At 34.8% G+C, this 22,434-nt stretch overlaps 4 protein-coding genes across 4 annotated transcripts; 2 read left to right on the top strand and 2 right to left on the bottom strand.

Annotated features, from left to right (window-relative positions):
* Positions 1–3,329: 3,329 nt before the first annotated feature.
* LOC133294012 (pentatricopeptide repeat-containing protein At2g15980) lies at positions 3,330–5,185 on the top strand. Its single transcript, XM_061492656.1, has one exon. The coding sequence runs from the start codon at positions 3,502–3,504 to the stop codon at positions 4,933–4,935; it is 1,434 nt and encodes a 477-aa protein (XP_061348640.1). The 5' UTR covers positions 3,330–3,501; the 3' UTR covers positions 4,936–5,185.
* A 71-nt stretch (positions 5,186–5,256) lies between these two features.
* On the bottom strand, positions 5,257–7,434 carry LOC133294013 (CASP-like protein 5C1). Its single transcript, XM_061492657.1, has 3 exons — positions 6,652–7,434; positions 5,674–5,806; positions 5,257–5,586 (listed from the first exon to the last, which is right to left on the bottom strand). Exons 1-3 carry the CDS (start codon positions 6,780–6,782, stop codon positions 5,392–5,394), a joined length of 459 nt encoding a protein of 152 aa, XP_061348641.1. The 5' UTR covers positions 6,783–7,434; the 3' UTR covers positions 5,257–5,391.
* Positions 7,435–8,716: 1,282 nt separating this feature from the next.
* On the bottom strand, positions 8,717–11,131 carry LOC133294014 (mitochondrial import receptor subunit TOM6 homolog). Its single transcript, XM_061492658.1, has 2 exons — positions 10,858–11,131; positions 8,717–9,063 (listed from the first exon to the last, which is right to left on the bottom strand). The coding sequence occupies exon 1, from the start codon at positions 11,041–11,043 to the stop codon at positions 10,879–10,881; it is 165 nt and encodes a 54-aa protein (XP_061348642.1). The 5' UTR covers positions 11,044–11,131; the 3' UTR covers positions 8,717–9,063; positions 10,858–10,878.
* A 5,004-nt stretch (positions 11,132–16,135) lies between these two features.
* LOC133294018 (RING-H2 finger protein ATL65) lies at positions 16,136–18,505 on the top strand. Its single transcript, XM_061492663.1, has one exon. The coding sequence runs from the start codon at positions 16,618–16,620 to the stop codon at positions 17,821–17,823; it is 1,206 nt and encodes a 401-aa protein (XP_061348647.1). The 5' UTR covers positions 16,136–16,617; the 3' UTR covers positions 17,824–18,505.
* The last annotated feature ends 3,929 nt before the right edge of the window (positions 18,506–22,434 follow it).

The raw sequence follows: 22,434 nt of genomic DNA, 5'->3' as shown, positions 1-22,434 counted from the left end.
CATATCATAGAGTAATTGTATTTATATATATATAATATATGGAGGGTGTGTGATTACAGTGATTTGGCTTATGGTTGAAGCGATTAGAAAGGAATTATGCCTCCTCCGGAGATGGTGGTGATGGTGATAAATACAGAGTTCATGGGAATCCCCACGTCAACGGGAAGGAAAAGAGGTAGACATAAGGCAAATTGGGTCTTGCCCCACAGGAGAATATATACGATTTTACATAACTTTAGGTGACTTCTAACATGTTAGATTATTTCCTGTTGTTACACATGTTTTCAATCTGTTTGTGAAATTAAGAATTGGTTTATGGTTATTTGGTTATTATATTATGCAGATGATGTAAAACATGAAATTGGAAAGTGTAGGCGAGTAATTCATTTAGTTATAATGGAGGTGTTGTAAAGAGAAAGGCCGGCTTGGCTCAGTGGTAAGCATGCTTATCGTGATGTTCAAGGTCCCGGCTTCGACTCGGCCTTTCCGCAAAAGCGGGGGTAAGGCTTGACTCGATTCCCTTCCCCAAACACTCACGCGTGGGTATTGAACTGGGTCGGCCCTTTAGGTGTTGTAAAGAGACTTAATTAGTCCCTTTTTTTTTTTGATACAACGATGGCACTGAGATTTAAACTTATAACCTCGTGCAAACTATTCAAGTCTTTTATCACTAGACCAATTCTAGTGGCTTATTAGTCTTTAATATATGACAAAATAAGTGAATATTTCAAGAAAGTAATGAAGGATCGATGAAGATAATAATACTTTAATCTAGGGATTTCATTATAGAATAAGAATTTAGCATCTATCGAGTTGAGTTAAAATGAATGCTGTGATCACAGATAAATTTTGCTTTTTATTCTGAGTTTTTCACAGCAGGGTGTTTTAAAAATAAGCAGATAATGATTGAAGGGCTCTAGATATATATCTGTCTAATTGGATTCGTTTAGTTGAAAGCTAAAGGATGATAGAGAATCACTTGCATGCAACCTCCTTCCGTGATTAAAGTTTTGGAACAAAAAGAACAAGAGAATAAATCCCATTTTATGATTATTAGTTTCTCACCTTCTAATCTTTAGGTCCATTAAGTTCTAGGAAATAAATTCCACCTTGATTGAAGGGCTTATCCATTTGTATCTTCACCAAGAATGCCAATGACCCATGATGCAAGTCTGAGGAACTGATTCTAGGATAGATTTTATACTAAAATTATATTTATAGTACATGACAAGTTGGACCTTTTGATGTTATGGGATTTTCTTAGCAAAGCATTACCATCACGAATTCATAATGGCATTTAACCGAAGATGCACAATGGCTGCAAGGTGTCACAAGGTGATTGATGTTTCAGTGGCTGAGATAAGTGATCCTTCGTGGAGAACCAATGCTATATCCTTTCTCAATTGTACTGCTTCTTTAAAGAACAAATGTCGGAAGAATTAAGCAACCCAGTTGAACAAATAATGACGAGATACTACTTTTATCCTTTTGTTTTCCTTTTAATTTTTTTGACCATTTTTTCTTTTTGTTTCTTTTAACACGAACAAACATCAGGAATCTTCAATCGAAGTGTAAGTCATTTTGTTACTTTCTCCATTGAATTCTTCTGCTGCAGCAATGGTAATCACATGACAATTATTAAAGCGGAAGTTTAATGTGATTCTCTTTTCTAGTCTCCATCTTTTTTGTCCTTCTCAAGAATGAAATTATTCCTTCCAACTTCCCCCTCTAGGCCTTTCAAAATAACCATCTTTGGCAGTGGTAACGACTCTGTAGCACCGATACGGACACGGGACACGTGACACGATACGATACGACACTCCGACACGTTAATTTTAAAAATTGTTAGATTTCGACACGTTAGGACACGTTTTCATATTAAATAATATTTTTAATTTATGTAGTGTATATTATATTTAATATTCAATAATTTAACAAAAAAATGAAACTAAACTTATAATATTCATCAATTTTGCAAAGAAACATAAGATATCCCAAATATTTATATTAAACTCAATAAAATGTTAATCGAAATCCAACAAATCTAATAGTTGAAACTAAAAACTCAACATAGCGCAACCTTTGAACCTTTTTTTTTAATTTCTATAATGCGTGTTGAAGTGTCGGAGAGTGTCGGAGTGTCGGGAAGTGTCAGACACGACACGTCAAGATTTTTGAAGTGTCGGTGCTTCATAGGGTAATGAAACTAATTCTTTTAATTTTATTTTTTTTTTATTTTTTTTGAGTACATTTCTCAAGGGTATCCCCGTCCCCTTTGGGGATGAGACTAATCCCATGCGAGTACTGTCGGACCCTTGCGGGAGGACTCTACCTAATCCGTTCTTTCCATACTCAGGGAACCACTGGTTAAGGGAACACAGACTCCTTCTATCTGTGCCAACGGGTTTGGGTTTTTAATTTACTTTAGGAAACAAAGATTATCTTTTTTAAAAACATAATTTTATATCATTTTAAGTGAAGCTTTTGGTGAGTATATACTAATATGGAAGAGAAAAAATGAAATAAGTATATGATAAATAGGGATTAGTTTTCTCATTTTATATGAGAAAATTTTTATTTTGTGCACACACAATTCCAAGGTGGGTCCCACCTATGGTAGTTAAAATCTCGATTTATCACTATATTTTTATGATTTTTTTTTCATCAAAATATTTTTACCAAAATTCAATCGTTTTTACGTTTATACGATTTGACGTTTTATAATTTTTTATCTTATTTTTGATTTTATGTAAATTCTTGTTTTTAACTACCTTATATTTTTGTCTTCTAACTTTTTTGTAAACCTGCTCATTTAAGTTGGAGAAAAAGATTTTTTCACGTGAAATAAGAAAACTATTTGTCACGATGAGTACCTTATTTATTTTTTTCAAATCTCGAAATGACATTACGAGAAATACTTTAATTCCTAATTTGAAGAAAAATTCATGATGGTCAACTTTAATTGGTGGTCAAATTAAATCAAACTGTGATAGCTTAGTTGGCGTTTGGGAACTGAACAGGTAAGGGTGAAAATATGTATTTGATCCTCCACTATCACTTTTGAAAAGAGTTTAAAGTTTTAATCTTAGACTTATATTGAATCAAACTAATTACGAAAGAGATGAACCAATTAGATTATTTTTTGAAAAAAAAAAATTAACTGGTCGTCATTAGAGCTTAGTTTATTAATCTTTCTCCCTATCTCTATTTTTCTTCCTTGACTAGTCGCCATTCAATCAATTATTTCTTTCTTTTTTTGGACATTACAAGGAATCGAACTGCACACTTAATACACCCTAAACACACCCAACACCACTAGACTATCCACCCAACACCACTAGACTATCCTAGTGGTGCTCAATCAATTATTTCTTTCTTGCTGTGACAACTATACCCGTGGTCTTAACTAAGTCTTAACAAGATAGAATAATGCTTAAAAACAAAAACAAGTGAAATGATAGACACAGACAAACATCAAATGTCATTCACTATTTATTAACTATGGCGATTCATTTCAAACGCTTGTTTTGCACTTGTTCAAACGATGCAACCCAGAGTGTGGTAACGAGCGTGGTTTCGATCCTCACCCAGCAACGTTCCAAGTCTCGTTGGAGCTATGTCCATTCTCTGTGCCCTAACGGCATCGACCCCATTGATTTTTCCCAAATCACGCTTCAACTCAAGAACAAACCTCACCTCGCATTACGCTTCTTCCACTGGACAAAATCCAAATCCCTATGCCACCACAACCTCGCTTCTTACTCCACCATCATTCACATCCTCGCACGTGGCCGCCTCAAGTCACACGCTTACGAAGCCATCCGAATCGCAATTCGCTCTTCCGATCTCGCCGCCGACGACGACAACGAAGATCGTCGTTTCAATTCGCCGCCTTTGAAGGTCTTCGAGACCCTTGTCAAGACCTACCGAGATTGTGGGTCGGCACCGTTCGTGTTCGACTTGTTGATCGAAGCGTGTTTGGAATCCAAAAAGGTTGACCCTTCAATTGAAATCGTTAGAATGTTACTCTCTCGCGGGATTAGCCCCAAAGTTAGCACCTTGAATTCTTTGATTTCTAGGGTTTGTAAAAGTCGAGGGGTAGATGCTGCTTATGCTATTTACCGAGAGTTCTTTCGGTTAGATGAGGAAAAAAATGAAATTTCGAAAAGGGGTTTTGGTTTTAGAGTTACCCCGAATGTGCATACTTATAATACATTGATGCTGTGCTGTTATCAAGTTGGTTTGTTGGAGAAGGTAGAGGAAATTTGGCATGAAATGTGTAATATTAAGTGTAATCCCAATGCTTATAGTTATAGTGTGTTGATGGCTGCTTTTTGTGAGTATGGGAGGATGGGAGATGCTGAGAAATTGTGGGCAGAAATGAGGAATGAGGAAATGGAGCCTGATGTAGTTAGTTATAATACTATAATTGGTGGGTTTTGCAAGATTGGGGATGTTGGAAGGGCTGAAGAACTTTTCAGAGAAATGGCATTGGCTGGTATTGAAAGCACTGCTTCAACTTATGAGCATCTTGTCAAGGGATATTGTAATATTGGGGATGTTGATTCGGCTGTTCTTGTTTATAAAGATATGTCTAGGAGGGCTTTCAGGCCTGATGCTTCAACCCTTGACATGATGGTTCGGTTACTTTGTGATAAGGTTAGGGTTCAGGAAGCCCTGGAGTTTGTAAGGTATGCGGTTGGTAAATTTGATTTACATCCCTTGGAAAAGAGTTATGAGGCCTTGATAAGGGGGTTATGTTTTGAGGGGAGGATGGAAGAAGCGATGAAGCTTCAGGCAGAGATGGTGGGAAAAGGGTTTCGACCTAATTCAGAAATATATGGCGCTTTTATTGATGGTTATATTGGACAAGGGAATGAGGAACTGGCAGAAGCTTTGAGGAAAGAAATGCTGCAAACTCATATGCAGAGCTAACAGAATAATAGCTTTTGTTTGCCTCTTTTTGTTGGGGGGAAATAAACTGTATACTGATCTGCTTTTGTCCTCAGACTCTATTCACAATAGTTATCTCCTGATAACCAAGCTTGTTTGTTTAGCTTAAGATAGATAGATGGCATTATACATAGAAACAAAGCTGCATATTGAACACAAATCTTTTACATCTGATGCAGTTAACGCGAGTTGCTTGTCTTAAATGTATACTTCCTTTTCAGTTTTCCATGGAAGTAACGTTTTAAGTTGACATCATTGCGCTCCTGTGTACAGTTTATCATTGAGCTTCTCTATGATTTTAACTTTCCCAAATACATGTCATGAGTTATGTAATCATACATTATTTACAAAACTGTCCCCCAGATGTAATATTTGGAAAAAAAAAATACAAAATAAATAATGATTAATCTAATATTTTACAGGGGAATTAAATGAGAATCACAATGAGGGTAATACCCAAAGGTTAAAAAGAGAGGACGCCAAAGATAGAAACCATGACAAAAAGGCCATAACTGCAGACATCCTGTACCTGCTCCAAAGCTTTGGAGGGCAAAAAGAGCCGTTGGTGTTGAGGAGGAGGTCTACAACACTAGCTGTTGAGCAAGCTGCTGCTAGTGTGAGAGTTGATAATACCTATAGCAAATAAACTGGAGTTACTAACACATGGTTGCCAGTATCTGTCTACATCAACTGATAGCATGTGGATCAGAAACTACCCACCCAATCTCCCACAACAATAATCAGTAGTATTCCTGGTTGACGAATGGGGCATTTGGCCAGAACTGAGTATCCATCTAGCAATGCTAATGTGAAACTCCATGGTATGACCAAACCCATAATTGTTACCAAATAACTTGGACATACAAAAGTAAACCAGTTAATCAACAGAAGAATCAACAAATACCATTATATGATGTAAATAACTGAAGCAGAAATGTAAGCATATTTAAAGGAAGAGTTTTATAAGAGTTATGTCGTAAGAAAAGTGATTGTGTCATGTTATAAAAATTCGTTTTTCGTGCTTTAGTTTTTTTTTTTTTTTGCTTCAAAAAATGCGAGCCCCACAAAATATTGTGTGTGTAGGAAACTTTTTTGTGTGATGTTATGACAATCCTTTAAACGAATCAAAAAGTAACTTAGTTTAAATTCACAAGATATGCTTGATAATTAATAATAAAAAACAAACTTTCGTTTTATATCCTTCTGACACTTGTCACTAGTCACTGGATCGACCGACATCACTCTGAACAATTCATTGCCTATCAGCTCTTAACGCTAAATGTGAACAGAGCTTTGGTGCTTCAGTAGATTAGATAAAATACAGATTTTAGTTGCAAATTAATCATATTAAAGACATATCAAATTATCAATATAATAATTAAATTCACCATCCTTCTGTCTCATCACTCGGTGCATGCAACATCCACCAATATCATGTTTGGCATAAAATTAATGATTCTTTTTGCTATTCTAGAGAATAAGAGGCTCAATCAGATGAATGAACTCAATGCTATATATGATCTATAAATAGCTTATATATGAAAGAAAAATATACATTAGACTCTAAAAACTCTGCAGAATCTCAGGGAGAAGTACTCTTAGAAAGTCAAGCCAGAAAAAAGCAAAGCAACAAAATGGCGAAAGTTAACTACCCTTTTTAGATTAGAAAAACGAAGAGAAGAGAATGAGAGAAGGTACCAGAAAGCCGTGTAACTGTAGAATTCAACACCCAAAGACATAAAGAGAAGGGATGCAGATGAGAACATGGTCTGGCCCAATCTAAGACTGAAGCTGGCACTAGTGCCCACAGAACCAGGTAATTCATCCATGAAGTTATTGCATAGAGTGTATGTACTGTACTAGTTCTACTTCTTGGTTGTTCTCTTCCCTTGTGATATGCTGTTATCATACACACTCCACCACCACCGAGTTTTGTTATCCAGCTTTATTTCTTTCGGCTGAAACCTTTTGGTTAGTATAAAAACATGATCTATGATAGATAAGATCACACAAAGCCCATGATTTGCACAAAATTCATGACCCTTTTTCTCCCTTGTGCCAAGTATGAAACATGCCAAGGAAAAGAAGAAGGAAACTCCAGCAAGTAAGGACATCGGTTGCACTTTATGACAATAAAGGCATAACTCTTCCAAATAGAAACTTCATGATAGAATTCTGTCTAGTTTTTTGTAGGTGGAAGTTTGGACTCTAGTGCAAAAGCTTTTAGGATCTGCTAATTGAGCAATTATGTGGTTGCTTTTATTATGATGATGGAATTGAAACATGAGCTACTTCGTTTTTAGGTGACATGTCCTCAGCGCCGCTATATTTCTTTGACAGGACTTTAGGTAGAATCGGTTGAGTCCTAACCTTTTTCTGTTTATAGCAGAAACGTTTTTGCCTTCTCTACTTTTGGCGCAAGTAATAAGCCTTCTGAATGTACAAGATAAGAAGATTATTCAATAATGAATGTTAGTGACATAATTTTTTATATTATTTATTGTTAAATCATTAAATAGAACTTAATTTTTATGAGTGAAATTTCATATAAAAAAAAAAAAAGTGTTAGTAACATTTCTGTTATTCCGAAGGAAAGAAGAATGATCAGAAGATGCTTCCTTTGCTATAAGTTTTGGTCCTTTTTCTTATTATTTATTTCTATATTCGATTCTTTTTCTTATATTTTTTATGGGTTATGTTTATCTCATTTTACATGAGATAAACATCTCTCCTACACACACAAAAAGGGTTGGGTCCCACCACTTTTTTTTTCTCTCTCCTCTTACATGTGGGTCTCACTTATACTTTTATTTCTACAACATGAAGTAATTCCTTTCCTACAACATAAGAAAAATATATCCCATTTTTTATATGGTTTTGAACGGTCGATGACTCGACTCCAAACTTGTTTGGGACAAGACGAGGAAGGCATCGTGTCCCAAATGAATTTATGAAGGAACGATTAGAGCCATATTGTACACCAGTGCTTTCTACAGAAGGAACCTAGATTTGCCACTTGTCATAGCTATATTGACCCCATTTTCATTGGAAAGTGATGTGATCTTGTCAAACAAGTGGTAGTGGAGAACCTAGAGAAGTGATGGAAACCAGTCACGTCTAACTTAATGGCCAAAATAATATAATATTATGCGCTATTCCTTAGATTTTGTATATCTCAACGCAGTATCAGAGGCTCTGCTTCCCTTCGAATCTGAATCTTGATTCGATCACGTCATAAACAAACAGCACAGTGCCGCATCAACGAGCGAAGTTTATGCGATCGGGGAGAAAAAAAAAAAAAAGTAAACACAATTTTTGGTCCCTAAAAAAAAATACGATCCCCACTTTAGTCCCTTACAAAAATAAATTAGTCAGTTAGTCCCTAACAAATTCAAAATGAACCCATTTTAGTCCTTTGAGGGACTAATATGGGTCTTTTTTGAATTTGTGAGGAACCACGATTTCAACTAAATGAATCCACTTTGAATTTGTTAGGGACTAACTAACTAATTTATTTTTGTAAAAGACTAGAGTGGAGACCGTGTTTTTTGTTAGGGACCAAAAAGGGTATTTACTCAAAAAAAAATTGATATAACTGAGAAAGAGAAAAAGAAAAAAGGTTGAAGAGAGAGAAAAAAAAATTGATCCAAGTGTCAATTTTCTAATGAAAGAACCACCGTCATGGACCATATTAAAAAATTCTTTGTTGCTGGTGAAAAGTAAGATAAATTTATAGCAAACAAAAAAAAAAAAAATACCCCATCACCACCGGCTAAAAAAGAGAGAGAAAAGGCATGAAGCATCTCATTTTTGCTGCCGTGCCGTGTAGGTTGTGATGCATACCAGATGAACCCAAACATTGTTGAACAGAAAATTAATTTAAAATAAATAAATCTTCATACGCTTATTAGTGTAATATGAGATGCAACAAAAAGTGTTGTCCAATAGCCTTAGGACGTCTCCTCACCATACAATTTATACTCGAAATGTAAACGGGAATTTAATTGTAATAACAACATATTATTGCCTCACAATTTTCAGGATTGCCTACAAACATTACTCCAAAAAATTCTTCCTGACTAGCAAACATCCTCCTCCTCTCGAGACCCACTGCACTTACAAGAAAAACATAAGCACATAAAACATTCTCCAATAATAAAAGTGATATAAGGTAGCAAAAACGAAGGGGGAAAAACAATGATGCAGTAGACAGCTATATGTGACAACAATCATCTGCTGAAATACATTAAACATAATCAAATAAAACAGAGAACTGATAAAAACTTTACGGCATTACGTGCCTAAAAATGGTACATAAATAGAAAAACTGAATTTCTTTTATGTTTGTGACAGGACGGAGAAAAAAAAAACATAATTTAATAGGAATGTTCAGATGTTCATCAAAACTACAATTAAACATAATCCAGAAGTTATAGAAATAAATAATAACATTTCTGCTAAAAAAATTCCAATAAAAATTGAAGACAAAAAAGAAACTGCAGCACAAGTTTGAGACAGCAAATACACTGAAGAAAAGCTACTAGCAAGTGCCATATACTACCTGAGACCATAAATTATGTATTTTGATACTTGACAAGTACATGACAACAGGTTCATCTTAAGCAAATAAAACGAACATAAGATGGGGATATTCCCCACTTTCAAACTCGCAATATATGTGATGACATCTCCTAATCTTATATACAGAGACAACCACAATCACTTACAACTTAAGTTTGCAAAAGTTAATTTTGAAAGTCTAATTAATGATTCGATGTAAAAGCAACCATATAAATCCTATCTAGAAGGATGTTCTTCATCCTTACTGCAAACTCTGAATTCGATCATCAGAGAAATCAGAGGAAAACAAGAGAAAGAAATAGAAGAGAGAAAAAGGATGAGAGAGAAGAGTCTGAATATCTTCTATCTTTGATAAGTAACAACAAACATACACATATGCTCTTTATAGAGCTCATTTACATTGGTGACACGTCAGCTAGTAGGTATTCTGTTATAACAGTAATCAGTTTACTAAAACTGAAATGAGGTAGGAATCAAGTACAACTCAAAGTATAGTATAAGACTAGGCTAATTACAGAAATATCCCTACTACACAATAGACATTACAGAAGCTTTGCTTTCATATTTACACTAATAAATCAGTAGTTTTCAACTCTCTTGTTTTTCTTACACAATGAAAAACATAGGGCTGTAACAGTTACGAGAGATTAAAGTATACTCCTCATTCAAAATTCAATTCATCATATCATCCAATCAGCTGCCAATAAACCAATATTATTTTATCATTTGAATCTCGAAATTTGTTTCAGTTGGATCACAACCATGGACACCATTAGATTGATGATCCACACATAATTCATACAGGCATAAGAAACTTGTATATTGAGATAAATGTTAATCATATGTTATGTTGGTTTACAGTTTACAATTCATGTCACCTAGACAACCTATAAAATGCTTACACAAGAGGGAGCTGTATAATTCACATGAGAGCAAGATCAGCTTAGCTCTACAATATGTCTTGAGCTCTCATACAGACTGCAACACTTACAATAAAAATCACAATTTTAGGTCACCACACAAAATGTTGTTGTTTCTTCTTTTAACTGTTACTTATTCGGTTTACTGCAATTACTAAGAACCCATACGTAATTTGAAGAAGAAAAAAACACTGACTTGCAAAAAATCTACATGTAAAAATCCAAACAAATCCATCAAGATTCTGTCCCTTCCATAGATACCCAAAGGATCTTAAACACAAAAGTTTCAAAATGTATGAACAGGTAGAGAATTCCCAAGATTCGTACACAACTCAAAAGAAAGACGCCGTGCAAGTGGCGAAAAAATTAATTAGAAACGAAGGTAATAAGAGTGATCGATTACCTGAAAAGGAGGAGTGAGAAACTAAAGCTCGAGCTTGAGTTCCTCTTTCTCGCCGTTGAGAAAGTGAAGAATGTAAGGAGTGACACGAATAACAACAACCCATGCCCCGAACATAGCGACATGAGATTTCAGCTGCTTCAGGGCTGCAGCTTTATCTGGCTTGCGCATGAACATTCCTGGAAACATGGCTTCTCTTATCTCACACTGCAACCTTAAACCCTAACCCTAGCTCTCTTCTCTCTTCTTTTAGGGTTTTTGTATTCCCCCAATTGCAATTGCTACACCTTGACTTGTGTTTTCTTTTTGAATTAGCCAAGCGCAATGGTCGAGCAGCACTCACAGCCCATAACGATATGGGCTTGTGATATCCTATATACTCTGCCCAACTAGAGGCCCATAACGTGCCTTTTGGGCCCATTCAATCTTTAGGCTTGATCCAAGTTCAAGGGTCGAGCAGCACTCACAACCCATAAGGACACGGGCCTTGTGAGATCGTATATACAATTCCCAACGAGAAGCCCATAATATGCCCGAGCATTCTAGGCTTTGAGTCCATTTAATCCTTTAGGATTGATCCATATGCAGTTTGGTAGAGATCGTAATCAAAACTATTTATTTTTTATAAAAAAAATCATAATATTAAATTTAAGAAGTCAATATTAATATGATTAATGTACCAAAATCACTTTATGCAAGTATCTTTGAATACTCACTTTTTATATAAAAAGATTCAAAACATGAGTCAAAAATCCAAATATTGCCCGTCACAAACCATATGGCGAATAAAAGCTCAAGTGAAGTTCGACATTTATTCATCACGTGTGACATCCTATATACACTATATAGTACAGTGCGAATTAAGATTGCATTTTACAAACTTCAACCACAATAAAATTGCATGGCAAGAAAGAACTTGTGGAAGTTATTCAATACCAATTTGGCACGGTTAAAGGATTAATTTTTCTTTTATTTGATATGGTTGTCGATCAACTGGAATTAACTTTTTAATTGAAAAAAAAAAGTCAACACTTCCATCTTAGGCTTTTTCATTTTTCACTTGACTTATTGTTAGTTGGATAGAAATATTGCAATAAATAAAAAATCTACTCTGTTTCAATAGTAAATGTAAAGAATTGTTACCATTAAAAAAAAGGAACGTTAGGGTATTTGATTCTTCCAAGCATTTTTTTAGGGGATAAATTATGATAACTTTATCAGTACTTCATACTTCATATTTTTCTATAACAATCCAATTGGTTTTGTTGAAACATCATAAACAATTCAAGGAGAACAATTTTTTCTTAAAATGTATAATAGTCATATTATATTTTTTTGAATATTACAGGAATCGAACTTGCAACCTAATACACACTACACACACCCAACACCACTAGGCTAATCCTAGTGGTGCATAGTTATATTATATTCAACCAAAAAAAAACAATGGTGTTAACTTTTTCTAGCCAATTGTAAGCCTACTCAATTGATTACTGTGTTATAATGAGTATTATTACCCATAAAAAATAACAAAAGTGAATGAACGAAGTACATAGCATACCTAATTTCATCATTATTTTCATGTTGTTCAATGTCAGAAAGGCTAAGAGCACCTCCTTGAGTCAGATAAATTTGATGGTAGCGCCTATAAAGTAACAGCAGATTAAGAGCACAACCAATATCATAACCAACTATCCATATCCTTATAGTCCAAACGGGTCTCTCCCTCTTTAAAAATGGCCAAAGTGAATGTTGTAATGGTTATTTGGATGATGCTGGAATTTATTAAGGCAATAAATTCCAGCATCATCCAAGTGCTAGAATTGAAAGGATTAGAGCCAAGACTGGACCTTGATCCATTTTGGAAATGTAATACTCTTCTAAAGAAGGGTTCAAGCCTTAAACATTGGTATAAGGGTTTGACCCTTTTCATATGATTCGTAAGAAGTTGAAGCTCTAGTGTTTCAGTACAACTTCAATCAAGCATACCTTTCATATAATATTTTTCTAGTATTCATTTCAAGTCTGCATCATGGTAATCAAGGAATTCAAGTATGAATTTCATTGTGTAGCTTTCATTAATCTTGATGTCACTTTGGGCTAGATAGCTGAGAGTTTGTATCTAATGTTGCATTTTTTATGTCGCTTCATTTGATATATGTGGTATTGGCCTAATGTTTAAACCTTTAGGCAGGCAAAGAATGGGAAGAAGAAGCAAAAAATTTAGATATTTGGCAGCAACATTCTTCTTCCCTTTCTGGCACCCTTTCGTACATGTGATCCCGTATTGCTAATCTTCAGGCTTCCTTAGAAGAAAAAGATAACACTTGTGTTGCTTTAGAGAAAGCGAAGCAACAAGCTGAAAAGACAAGGGATGCATAAATGAATGCGAAGAAGGAAATCTAGAAGGAGCCGAAAAAATTGGGTTTTCCAACCAAGTCAAAACTTTGGAAACCATTGTGGCTGCTACCTTTGAGCAGACAAAAAAGAATTTGGAGATGGATGTCGCTAAATACCAAGGTATATAGGAATCTGAAGCTGTGGCTACATACAACAACATCATAGAATAAATCTGTTTCTTCAATCCCACCGCCAAACTTGAAAATGTTCATTTCTTATATTTTTTCAAGAATGGGCAGTTGGTGAAGTTCAATAAGAAAATCGGGAATTAAGAGCCGGTGGAGTTGATTACCGTAATGGACACAGATCTTGTCACCAATCCCGCTGCGCAAGATAACATGGTGATAGGTGATACTGATGTCCAAACTAATGCCGCATGAGGAAAAGCTGATGGAGGAGTTCATTTTGCAACTCATTTTGTTGTTCCTCAATCTTATGAGTTTGTTGCCTAAGGAGCTTCAAATTTTGTTGATTTTTTGGTGTGTTATCTTGCTGATGAGAAATTGGAGCTACAGAGGAGGCAATTCTCTGACAAGATGCCCGACCTCCCTTATTTATGCCTTTGCAAACGTTATGGGATTTGAACATCTTGCTCCTGGTATCAACTATGTTTTTAATGTATAGAGCGTGAGATTCAAAACTGACCGTTATCCACAGATGACGCCAATGATCAAAACCATTTTTATCTGAGCTGACCATGTAATCATCTTCTACACAAATAATTTGATGCAGCTTTAACCCATGGGTCTTCACTTGAACACGATGGAGATGTACTGCAAGACACTACGACACTCAAGTCAGATTTTGTATAAACAAGTTTATTCATGTAGAAGAAAATGTGTACATTGGGTTAACACATTCATATTTATAGTGGAGAGATGACTAGCTTGAAAGATGTCTTTCTTCATGATGAAGGCAATCATCTCTCTTCATTGGCTCTTGTTGGTGGTTTGAGATAAGCTTTGCATAAATTTCTTGGCAGTAAAGTATGCAGAGAAGTTTGTGAAAAGTGGCTTGTTGAAATGTAACAACCTTTGTTGACTTTGTCATTTCTTAGAGACGAAGGCTTTCAATATAATCCTTGTATTTCACTATATTTATTCCAAATCAATTACGTTGTTTAAAAAATGAAGATATTAAATGGAATAGATTCTATCAGGTTGAATTTCATTTTACATTATTTTAAACAATCTAAACAATGACAATGTCATTCTATTCCCTTCTCATTTGTTTTATTCATTTCCATTAATCCAAACTTTTTTTTTTGTGATAAAATTCCAAACATAGTTTTAGGGTGCGTTTATTTGTGTTTGTTTAATTTTGACTTAATATATTTTTACTAAAAATTACAAAAGTGTTACCTGATATTTACTTCTTATTTTGGAACTGATACAAAACAGAATAGAATTGATTATATTTTGTTAGTTTATATTTTTATTCTTATAATAGTCCATTTAGGTTATTTGGCATAGGGTTAAAATGTACTTGATGAAATTAATAATTTATTCGAGATCAAATCATATTTTAACGAATGCAATCATATTTAACAGAACTTCTAAATTTAAGTTTTTGAATTTGATGAGGTTTTAAAAATTAATCTATTTCCTATGTTTTAATTCTCTAAATTTAAGATTTGATTTACAAATCAAATTAATCATTTTTATATTCAAAACACATTAAACATTTTTTTTTTGAAATAAAAAAGAAGCCAATGCCAATTTTCTAAAAAGGAAACAAAAATTGTGTGCATGCACTGTGAATCCAACTATGCAGTACGGAAAAGTCCGTTTAGAAAAACAGAAGAGGAGATCATAAAAGTCATTATTGGGAAAAAAAAATGTCACTAGAAACCTGAGTGCAAACATTGAATTTGGCATGTGAATCAAGAATCGTCTTCCTCCTATTATTATTTTTAATTTTCTTTCTTTCTTTCTTTTCTATGCATGACTATGCTCGCTCTGGTTGCCAGTTATAGAACTCTACCAATTAAGTGTCTGTTTGGATCCTCTTTTTTTTTTAAGATAGAAACTACTTATAAGCATAAGTTAGGCCAAACAGATTTTGGAAAAAGTTATTATAACGAAAAACTCTTTTTTTATAATAAAGAAAAAAAGCTGAAAACTAAAAGTTCATAGAATAAAGATAGAGAAAAATAATTTTCTTGAAATATGTACTTTTAAGTAATTTTCAAGTTAAAATTTGTATGTAGTTTCTAAACAGTTTTTAGCTTCTTTTTTCAACTTTAGCTTATAAATAACTTCTAACTTAAAAATAAGAAAATCCAAACAAGCTCTAAATTGTGTTAAGGAAATTATTAATTCTCTCTCATTACGTGTTTCATCAAAATTTTCAAACTAAGTTGTCTTGATAAAGTTCCTAATTCCTTTAAATTGACAGGTTAATTCTTGTAATAAAATGAGTTTAATAAAAACTTAAATTTTATTACTATCAAATGGCCCACACAACATAAAGAGCAACTCATCATATATACAAGAGGAAGAAAAGACAATGAGTAAGATTTTTGAAAAACTGAATTTTTTTAATTTTTAAATTTTTAAATATTATCATAAATTAAATATTTTCATCGTATTTTTAAAAATCAAAATTTTCGGATAAAAAATAATTTTTCTTTTACCAAACGCTTCATAATATAAATGTGTTGGTACTTGGTAAAGCCCCCATATGACTTGACTAACATTAGCGACGGCGTTGTTTATGAAAGAAAAATCTAGAGGAAGTCAGAGAAGATAACAAACCTGAAAAAAAATAAAAAATAGTAAAAGAGACGTAGAATAAAAATGTAATTAAGAGTAATTTTAACTGCAGTAATTAAATGTTTTATTACAGTCATTGAAAAGTTAAAAAAGAAAACAGAGGGTATTTAAAAATGAAATTGTGTTTCGCATCGCACGTGAGAAACCAGTCAGCAGTCACACATGTCACATCAGAAGAGGAAACATGACGTGTCGCGAATAAAAAAAAGAAAAAATGAGGGAATAACATAGAAGAATGGTGAGTGGAGCAGGAGAAGAAATCCCTTGGCCTTAAATTCACCGAAGAAGAGGTGACGTGTCTCTGTGGAGAAGGAGAAGCAGTCAAGGCCAAGAGTTAGCGAGTGAGTGCGCGCAAAAAGGGAAAAAGAAAACAAAAAAAGAAGAAGCACACAAACACACACACTAACATAACACAACAGTCAACGTTTTGCATTGTCTGTATTATGTGTGTGTTGGGTTTGTGCATTAAACCTCAATTGCACAGTACCTTCTTTTTTCTCTCTCTCTTTATGTCTGAATCTGAGTCTTAAGTCTTAACACAGACCAAAAACCCTATCACCATTCAAACACCATTCCCCTCATCATCACCATGATGGCTCCTTCTCATCCACCCCATCAACTTCATTATCATCATTGGGCCCCATCTCCATCTCCATCTCCGTCTCCAACGCCACTCGTTAACAAGTCTTCCTTATCCCCGTCGTCAAAGTTGCCAGCGGTGGACTTCACCCCGCCTTTAATAGCAATGGTGGTGGTTGTCGCCACCGCCTTTGTCGTCGTTACTTATTCTCGCCTTATCGCCCGCCACCTCAGACCTCCCATCCACCGCCTACTCCGGCGGTTTCGGCGGCGGTCCTTCCTACCGTCATCATTGAGCGACGTTGACTCCCTCCCTTACGAGTCACCTTTCGATGGCCCACATCATGTGATGTTCTCTCCTTACGGTCTTGACGAGTCTGTTATCAAAACCATACCTTTCTCTCTCTACACCGCCAAATACGACAACCGTTTCGAGGATTCACGCCGTGACTGCGCCGTTTGCTTGCTCGAATTCGAAGACGACGATTACGTTCGCACGCTTCCCGTTTGCTCCCACACTTTCCACGTTGACTGCATCGACGCTTGGCTTCGTTCCCACGCTAACTGCCCTCTCTGCCGTGCCGGAGTTCTCTGCGCTCAATCTCCGTTCACGCCAATGATGGCCGCAAGGATCCGACCTAGCCTCGACGACGACGCCATTCTCCACCGGATTAATATGGAACCCATCCTCGATGCTCCGCTTCCGCCGCCGTCTCACTCCTCCTTCCCGGAGATCGTGCCCTGCGTCGACGACCACTCTCCGAGGAGGAACAACGGCAATTCGGAGGATCGGTTTAACGGAAGGGACTTTCTCCTGAAGCGGTCCTATTCGTTCGGGTTCGAGCGGAGCCTGGCGTCGGAGAGGATGGTTATGGAGCCGGCGACTGCGTCGCCGTGGCGGTACCGGAGAGGGAGCAACAGTTTCTGGAGTAAGAGGCCGTCGCCGTTTGGATCGCTGGGGAAGCCGCGGGTGTTTTCGTTCAGGTATTACAGAGGGATGAAGTCTCCGTTTTTCCGGCGAAGGGGGTTCTTTCCGTTGTCGGAGTCCAGCATGAGGTACGGCGGCGGCGGGAGCTCGTCACGGCGAAGCAAGTCGATAGCAAGCCCCATGTTCATGAGATCATCCGGTTTGGGAACGGCGGGTTTTTCGTCAAGCCGGCTGAGGTGCGGTGATCCCGAGGCGCTGCTGTCACCGGAGAGGTTTAACAGAAGATGAAGTGAAATGGTCAAAATGTAAAAGGGTTGAATATATTTGATTTTGACGAAAATACCCCTGAGAGTGGACACGTGGAAGTACGGGACAGGTTGATGGTGCATGAGTGGGAGCTTCGATCGGAGATGGGTGGTGTAATTGACGGAGAATGGAGGGTGATGGTGTGGGTCAGGTCAATGAGGAATTAAATGGAGGTGGTAGCATGCGTTTAATTTAATGGGACTGCTCTGCCAATTTCTAGAGACTCATTAATTGATGGTAACAAGTGCATTTAATTGGATACAGAGACCTAAACTAAAGAATACAAGAGAAGATAGTTTCTTTTCTATTTCCCCCCCCCCCCCCCCCCCCCTCTCTCTCTCTCTCTTATCTATTATTCTCCGTGCCTTTGATCAGACTCTGATGGAGTAAGGGGCAGTTTTAAAGAGGAAGCTCATAAATGAGAGGAGGATAAGATAGAGGTTGGGCTTGGCCCCTTTCATGTATTTTACAACCTCATGTCATGGGGGCATTTGACAAATGGGTTGTGTTTCCACTTCCTTGTTTCATGAGGTAGCAATTTAGTTTTGTTTATGCCACCGACTGAAAAAAGAAAAAGAAAACCCCATGTGAAACAATTCAAGATACAAATGACATAAATTGTAGTGACCTAGGGTGACTCTCTAGGCTTTTGCCCACAGACGTAAGGCATTAATTGTGGCATTGGGTATGCTGACAAGAAAGATTGGTTCTTTCGTTTATGTGAATTCTTTCATCATCACATAATTAATGCCATTTATAAGATTTTGAATTTGGAATCTTTTCTGTTCAATGCATGTCCAATTTCCAGTTTATTATTACAATATACCTTCTTCTTTTTAAAAACCAACGGTGAAGCTAAACTCACTCTCGGGTAAACTAACAAAAAAATCTTGGGGAGTTGTGGATGACATTGAATATAATGTGAAGGCTTATTATGGTGTAATATATGGCGTAATGTTTCGTGTACCTCAATTTCTATACCATGCCTTTCAATGGTTACGTTTGTCAATTTTCGTCGGCTGTCAAAATGCGAACTCCATAAATCCACTTGTTTCTCTTTTTGACAAAACAAACCTAGGAACTTAATCAACCTTTAGCATTGTGGCTACCAATAGTAGTAGTAGTAGTAGCTTCTTTGGTTTGTTTTTCCTTCTTTCTTTCTTTTTTGGGTAAATATTTGTTTTTTCTTTTTATCTTTTACCATAATTAGCAATAGTGGTTAACTTGTGGAGCTATCATGCAAGCTCACCGTGAACTTCATCACATGTCTTTAGGCCCAAACCTAACACTTTTGAGTTTTGACCGTACATGTTGTTCGGCCCATTAGTTTTCAGGTTGGTCTAAGTAGATAACGAAACATCAAACATCACACAACGCGCTAATTTTCCTTCTTCATTACTTTTTTGTTTGGGAAAACAAAAATACGTGGCCTGAGGAAAGTAGCATACAATTCGTCCAATACATGCATCGCCGTCGAGTTAAGAGCTAACATAATAAAATTTTGTAATATATACATCTGTAGTGGCCACATGCATTTTTAATGTAGCAGGGAACATTAAAGATAGCACAAAAAGTTAGGTATTAGTTTTTTTTTACTTATTAACTTATTTTATTTATTTGCTGTGAAAGGCTTGACTTATAATCGGGTTTATTCATTGACTGAAGTGGGGTATTTTCCCCCAAATTTTTTCAATTTAGGATTCGGTAGAAATAATATACCAAAAGGGATGGTCATTTCCCATGCGACAGCACTTTTTGTTTGTTTTCTTATTTATTTATTTAAAGAAATGGGCCAATCATATTATGCCATGTGGTGCAATTTGGTCCACATGCTCCTTAAAAAAACAAAAAAAAATTCCTGTCTTCCTTTTTATTAATTACTATATTAATAATTGTAATCAATATTAAATGATACCCCAATCGTTAATGGAAATTTTATGCAAATCCATAATTATATTATAATTGATTTTTAAACCTGGCATTTGCCATAAAAAAATTTATTTTATCAATTATTTGATAATTTTTTGTAAATTATTAATGGATTAAAATTCTGTGTAAATCCAAAAATTAATTATAATAATACACATTTAAAAATAAGCTATAATCAATTAATTAATTTATACAAAATTTCCATTAATAATTAATTAGTTATAAGTATTGATTGAAAATTATTATTATTATAATAATTGATAATTGTAATTATGTATTAATTATTATTTTTAATTATTTGGTATAGCATGTATTAATATAATTATTTTATAAAAAGGAAAATGATAAATATTTTTCGTTGTTTTTTTGTTAACAAAAGGAACATATCACTGAATTATGCTATATGACAATGTGTATCTTTACAATTCTTTTCATTAAAAATTAATATTTCATTTGGCTTTTGACTTTAATCCAAGATAGATATTTGAATGTATTTTTTTTTTGTTATAACAACGAGGTTAATCGTATATGATTAGATTTTCTCATTGATTTTTATTTCAATTTTTGTACATTTTTTATGTTGTATTACAAAATTGTAATAAAAAAAATACAAGAAAAGCCGAATATAAGGATATTTGTACTGTTTAGACATGTTTATGACTTTTCGGTGGCCGATCTGAAAATCAACCGGATAACGTGAAAGGAGACAAAAGAACGAGAAGAACGATGGTCGGAACAACCGAAAAGAACACCAAATGCGCCACCTGAAGTGGTTGCACATGGACTTCACTCACTGGTACATATCTGGCGCGTGGTTGACTGGTTTCTCACGTTATTTGTTTTAAACTAACTTTCTCACGTTATTTGTGTTTCACGGTGAAATGATGAGGATATCTATTTATTTCTTTGAAGATCACTCTAAATTTTATATTGTAATTAGAAAGTTTGTATTAAATATTGGTGTTCTTATTTTTATTTTATTATTTTATTGTTCTTACAGTTAAAATATAGTTTAAGAAATAACGTTATATTCTCTATACATTTAATTATAGAAAGGATGTTACGTTAAGATGTTACGTTGGTTAAGTGCGTACATGACCAAAGCAATCCTTACAATAATTTGGACAATCCTTTCTTTTTCTTCTTATGTTAACTTTTGAAACTCAATTCGCTTTTAATTTCAATACAAGTTAACGGTACGAATTAAAGTTTAAACTTAGGGTTTTATTATTCTTATGTTACATAAAAATAAATCTATCTCCTACACACATAAATTCAAGATGAGTCCCATTTTATTTATTTTTTTCTCTTTTCTTGAAAGTGGATCCTCCTTATATAAACGAGTCAGTAGAAGATAATTATTATCTCTTACTACATGAGAAAATTATTACCCTTAAATTTAATTAGTACGATAAAATTGCATTTAGATTGACATTTTGCGTTGTGATGTTTTAAATATATTAAACAAATGACATAATTCTGTTAAAAAAAATAGTGTATCCAAACACACCCATTAGGACAAATCCTAAACACATATCAAATGGATGACGTTGTGACCCACTTAATATAAAATGAAAAAGTTTTTATTGAATTGATTTAAAATCTAAAATTTTTACTAAATTAATGTAATGAGACATATATGGGTAATGGGTCACAAACTTTTAAATTGCACATCTCCACATGTGCTATTTAAACGCGCATAACTCTCTTATATGTCTCGTCGTATTATTTGATAAATATTTAAATTTTGCATTATTATGGCTAATAATTTTAGATTTTACATTAGTATTGTTATTAAAACAAGATCAGACTAGTCGGTGGCATTTGTATAAAATATTTGATATATAGCAGCTGTTAGGAATCAAACCCGTGTCATGTGGATGAACAGTATAACACTTACTACTTTAATCATTTGTTAAGATGCATCTTTTAATAGGGGCATCATCCTTTAATATCGGTGTCAAATTTTGAAATTTGATACCAATTTTTTTTTGAAAATATTTCATCGGTTCATCCTTTAATCATTAATTCCTAATAAATAATAACCGTTGATTGGCGGAAATCAACGGTTAAAATTTGGTGTCAAATTTCAAAATTTGATACCAGTATCAATGAATCCTATCCCCTTTTAATATATTTATTATGTGATTTAATATAAATTTAGTGGGTTCGCCACTTCTGCAGTGACATCAGCAGATGGAAATTTTTACAGCAAACATATTTATACTAGGATCTGCTAACATTTAAAAAAGAGAGAGACAGGATCCACATGCATATTCTTTCTTTCTATGCGTTGCTGTAATTTTTTTTATCTACAACAACATAAAAAATATTAAAGCCTATTTTCAAAAAAAAAATATTAAAGCCAAATTTAATTTAACCAAAACACATTGATCCGGTACCAGTGTTTAAAAACCCGGCCTGACCATCGACCCGACCGAGGTCAGGGGTCAAGTGGTCACTGCGCTGACCCGGTTTTATATATTAAAAAAAGAATAATATTTTTTTTATGTTGTAGGAGAGTGATTATCTCTTGTTATAGAAATAAAATTACAAGTGAGACCCATACGTGAGAGGAGAGAGAAAAAAGAGTGGTGAGACCACCCCTTTTTGTGTGTGTAGGAAAATTATTTATCTCATGTAAAATGAGATAAACATAACCCT

This window comes from Gastrolobium bilobum, unplaced genomic scaffold, assembly GCF_033153095.1.
Source record: "Gastrolobium bilobum isolate Gb01-03AN ecotype WA unplaced genomic scaffold, APGP_CSIRO_Gbil_v1 utg169672, whole genome shotgun sequence".
Classification (NCBI taxonomy): domain Eukaryota; kingdom Viridiplantae; phylum Streptophyta; class Magnoliopsida; order Fabales; family Fabaceae; genus Gastrolobium; species Gastrolobium bilobum.
This window is presented reverse-complemented; position numbering and strand designations above follow the sequence as displayed.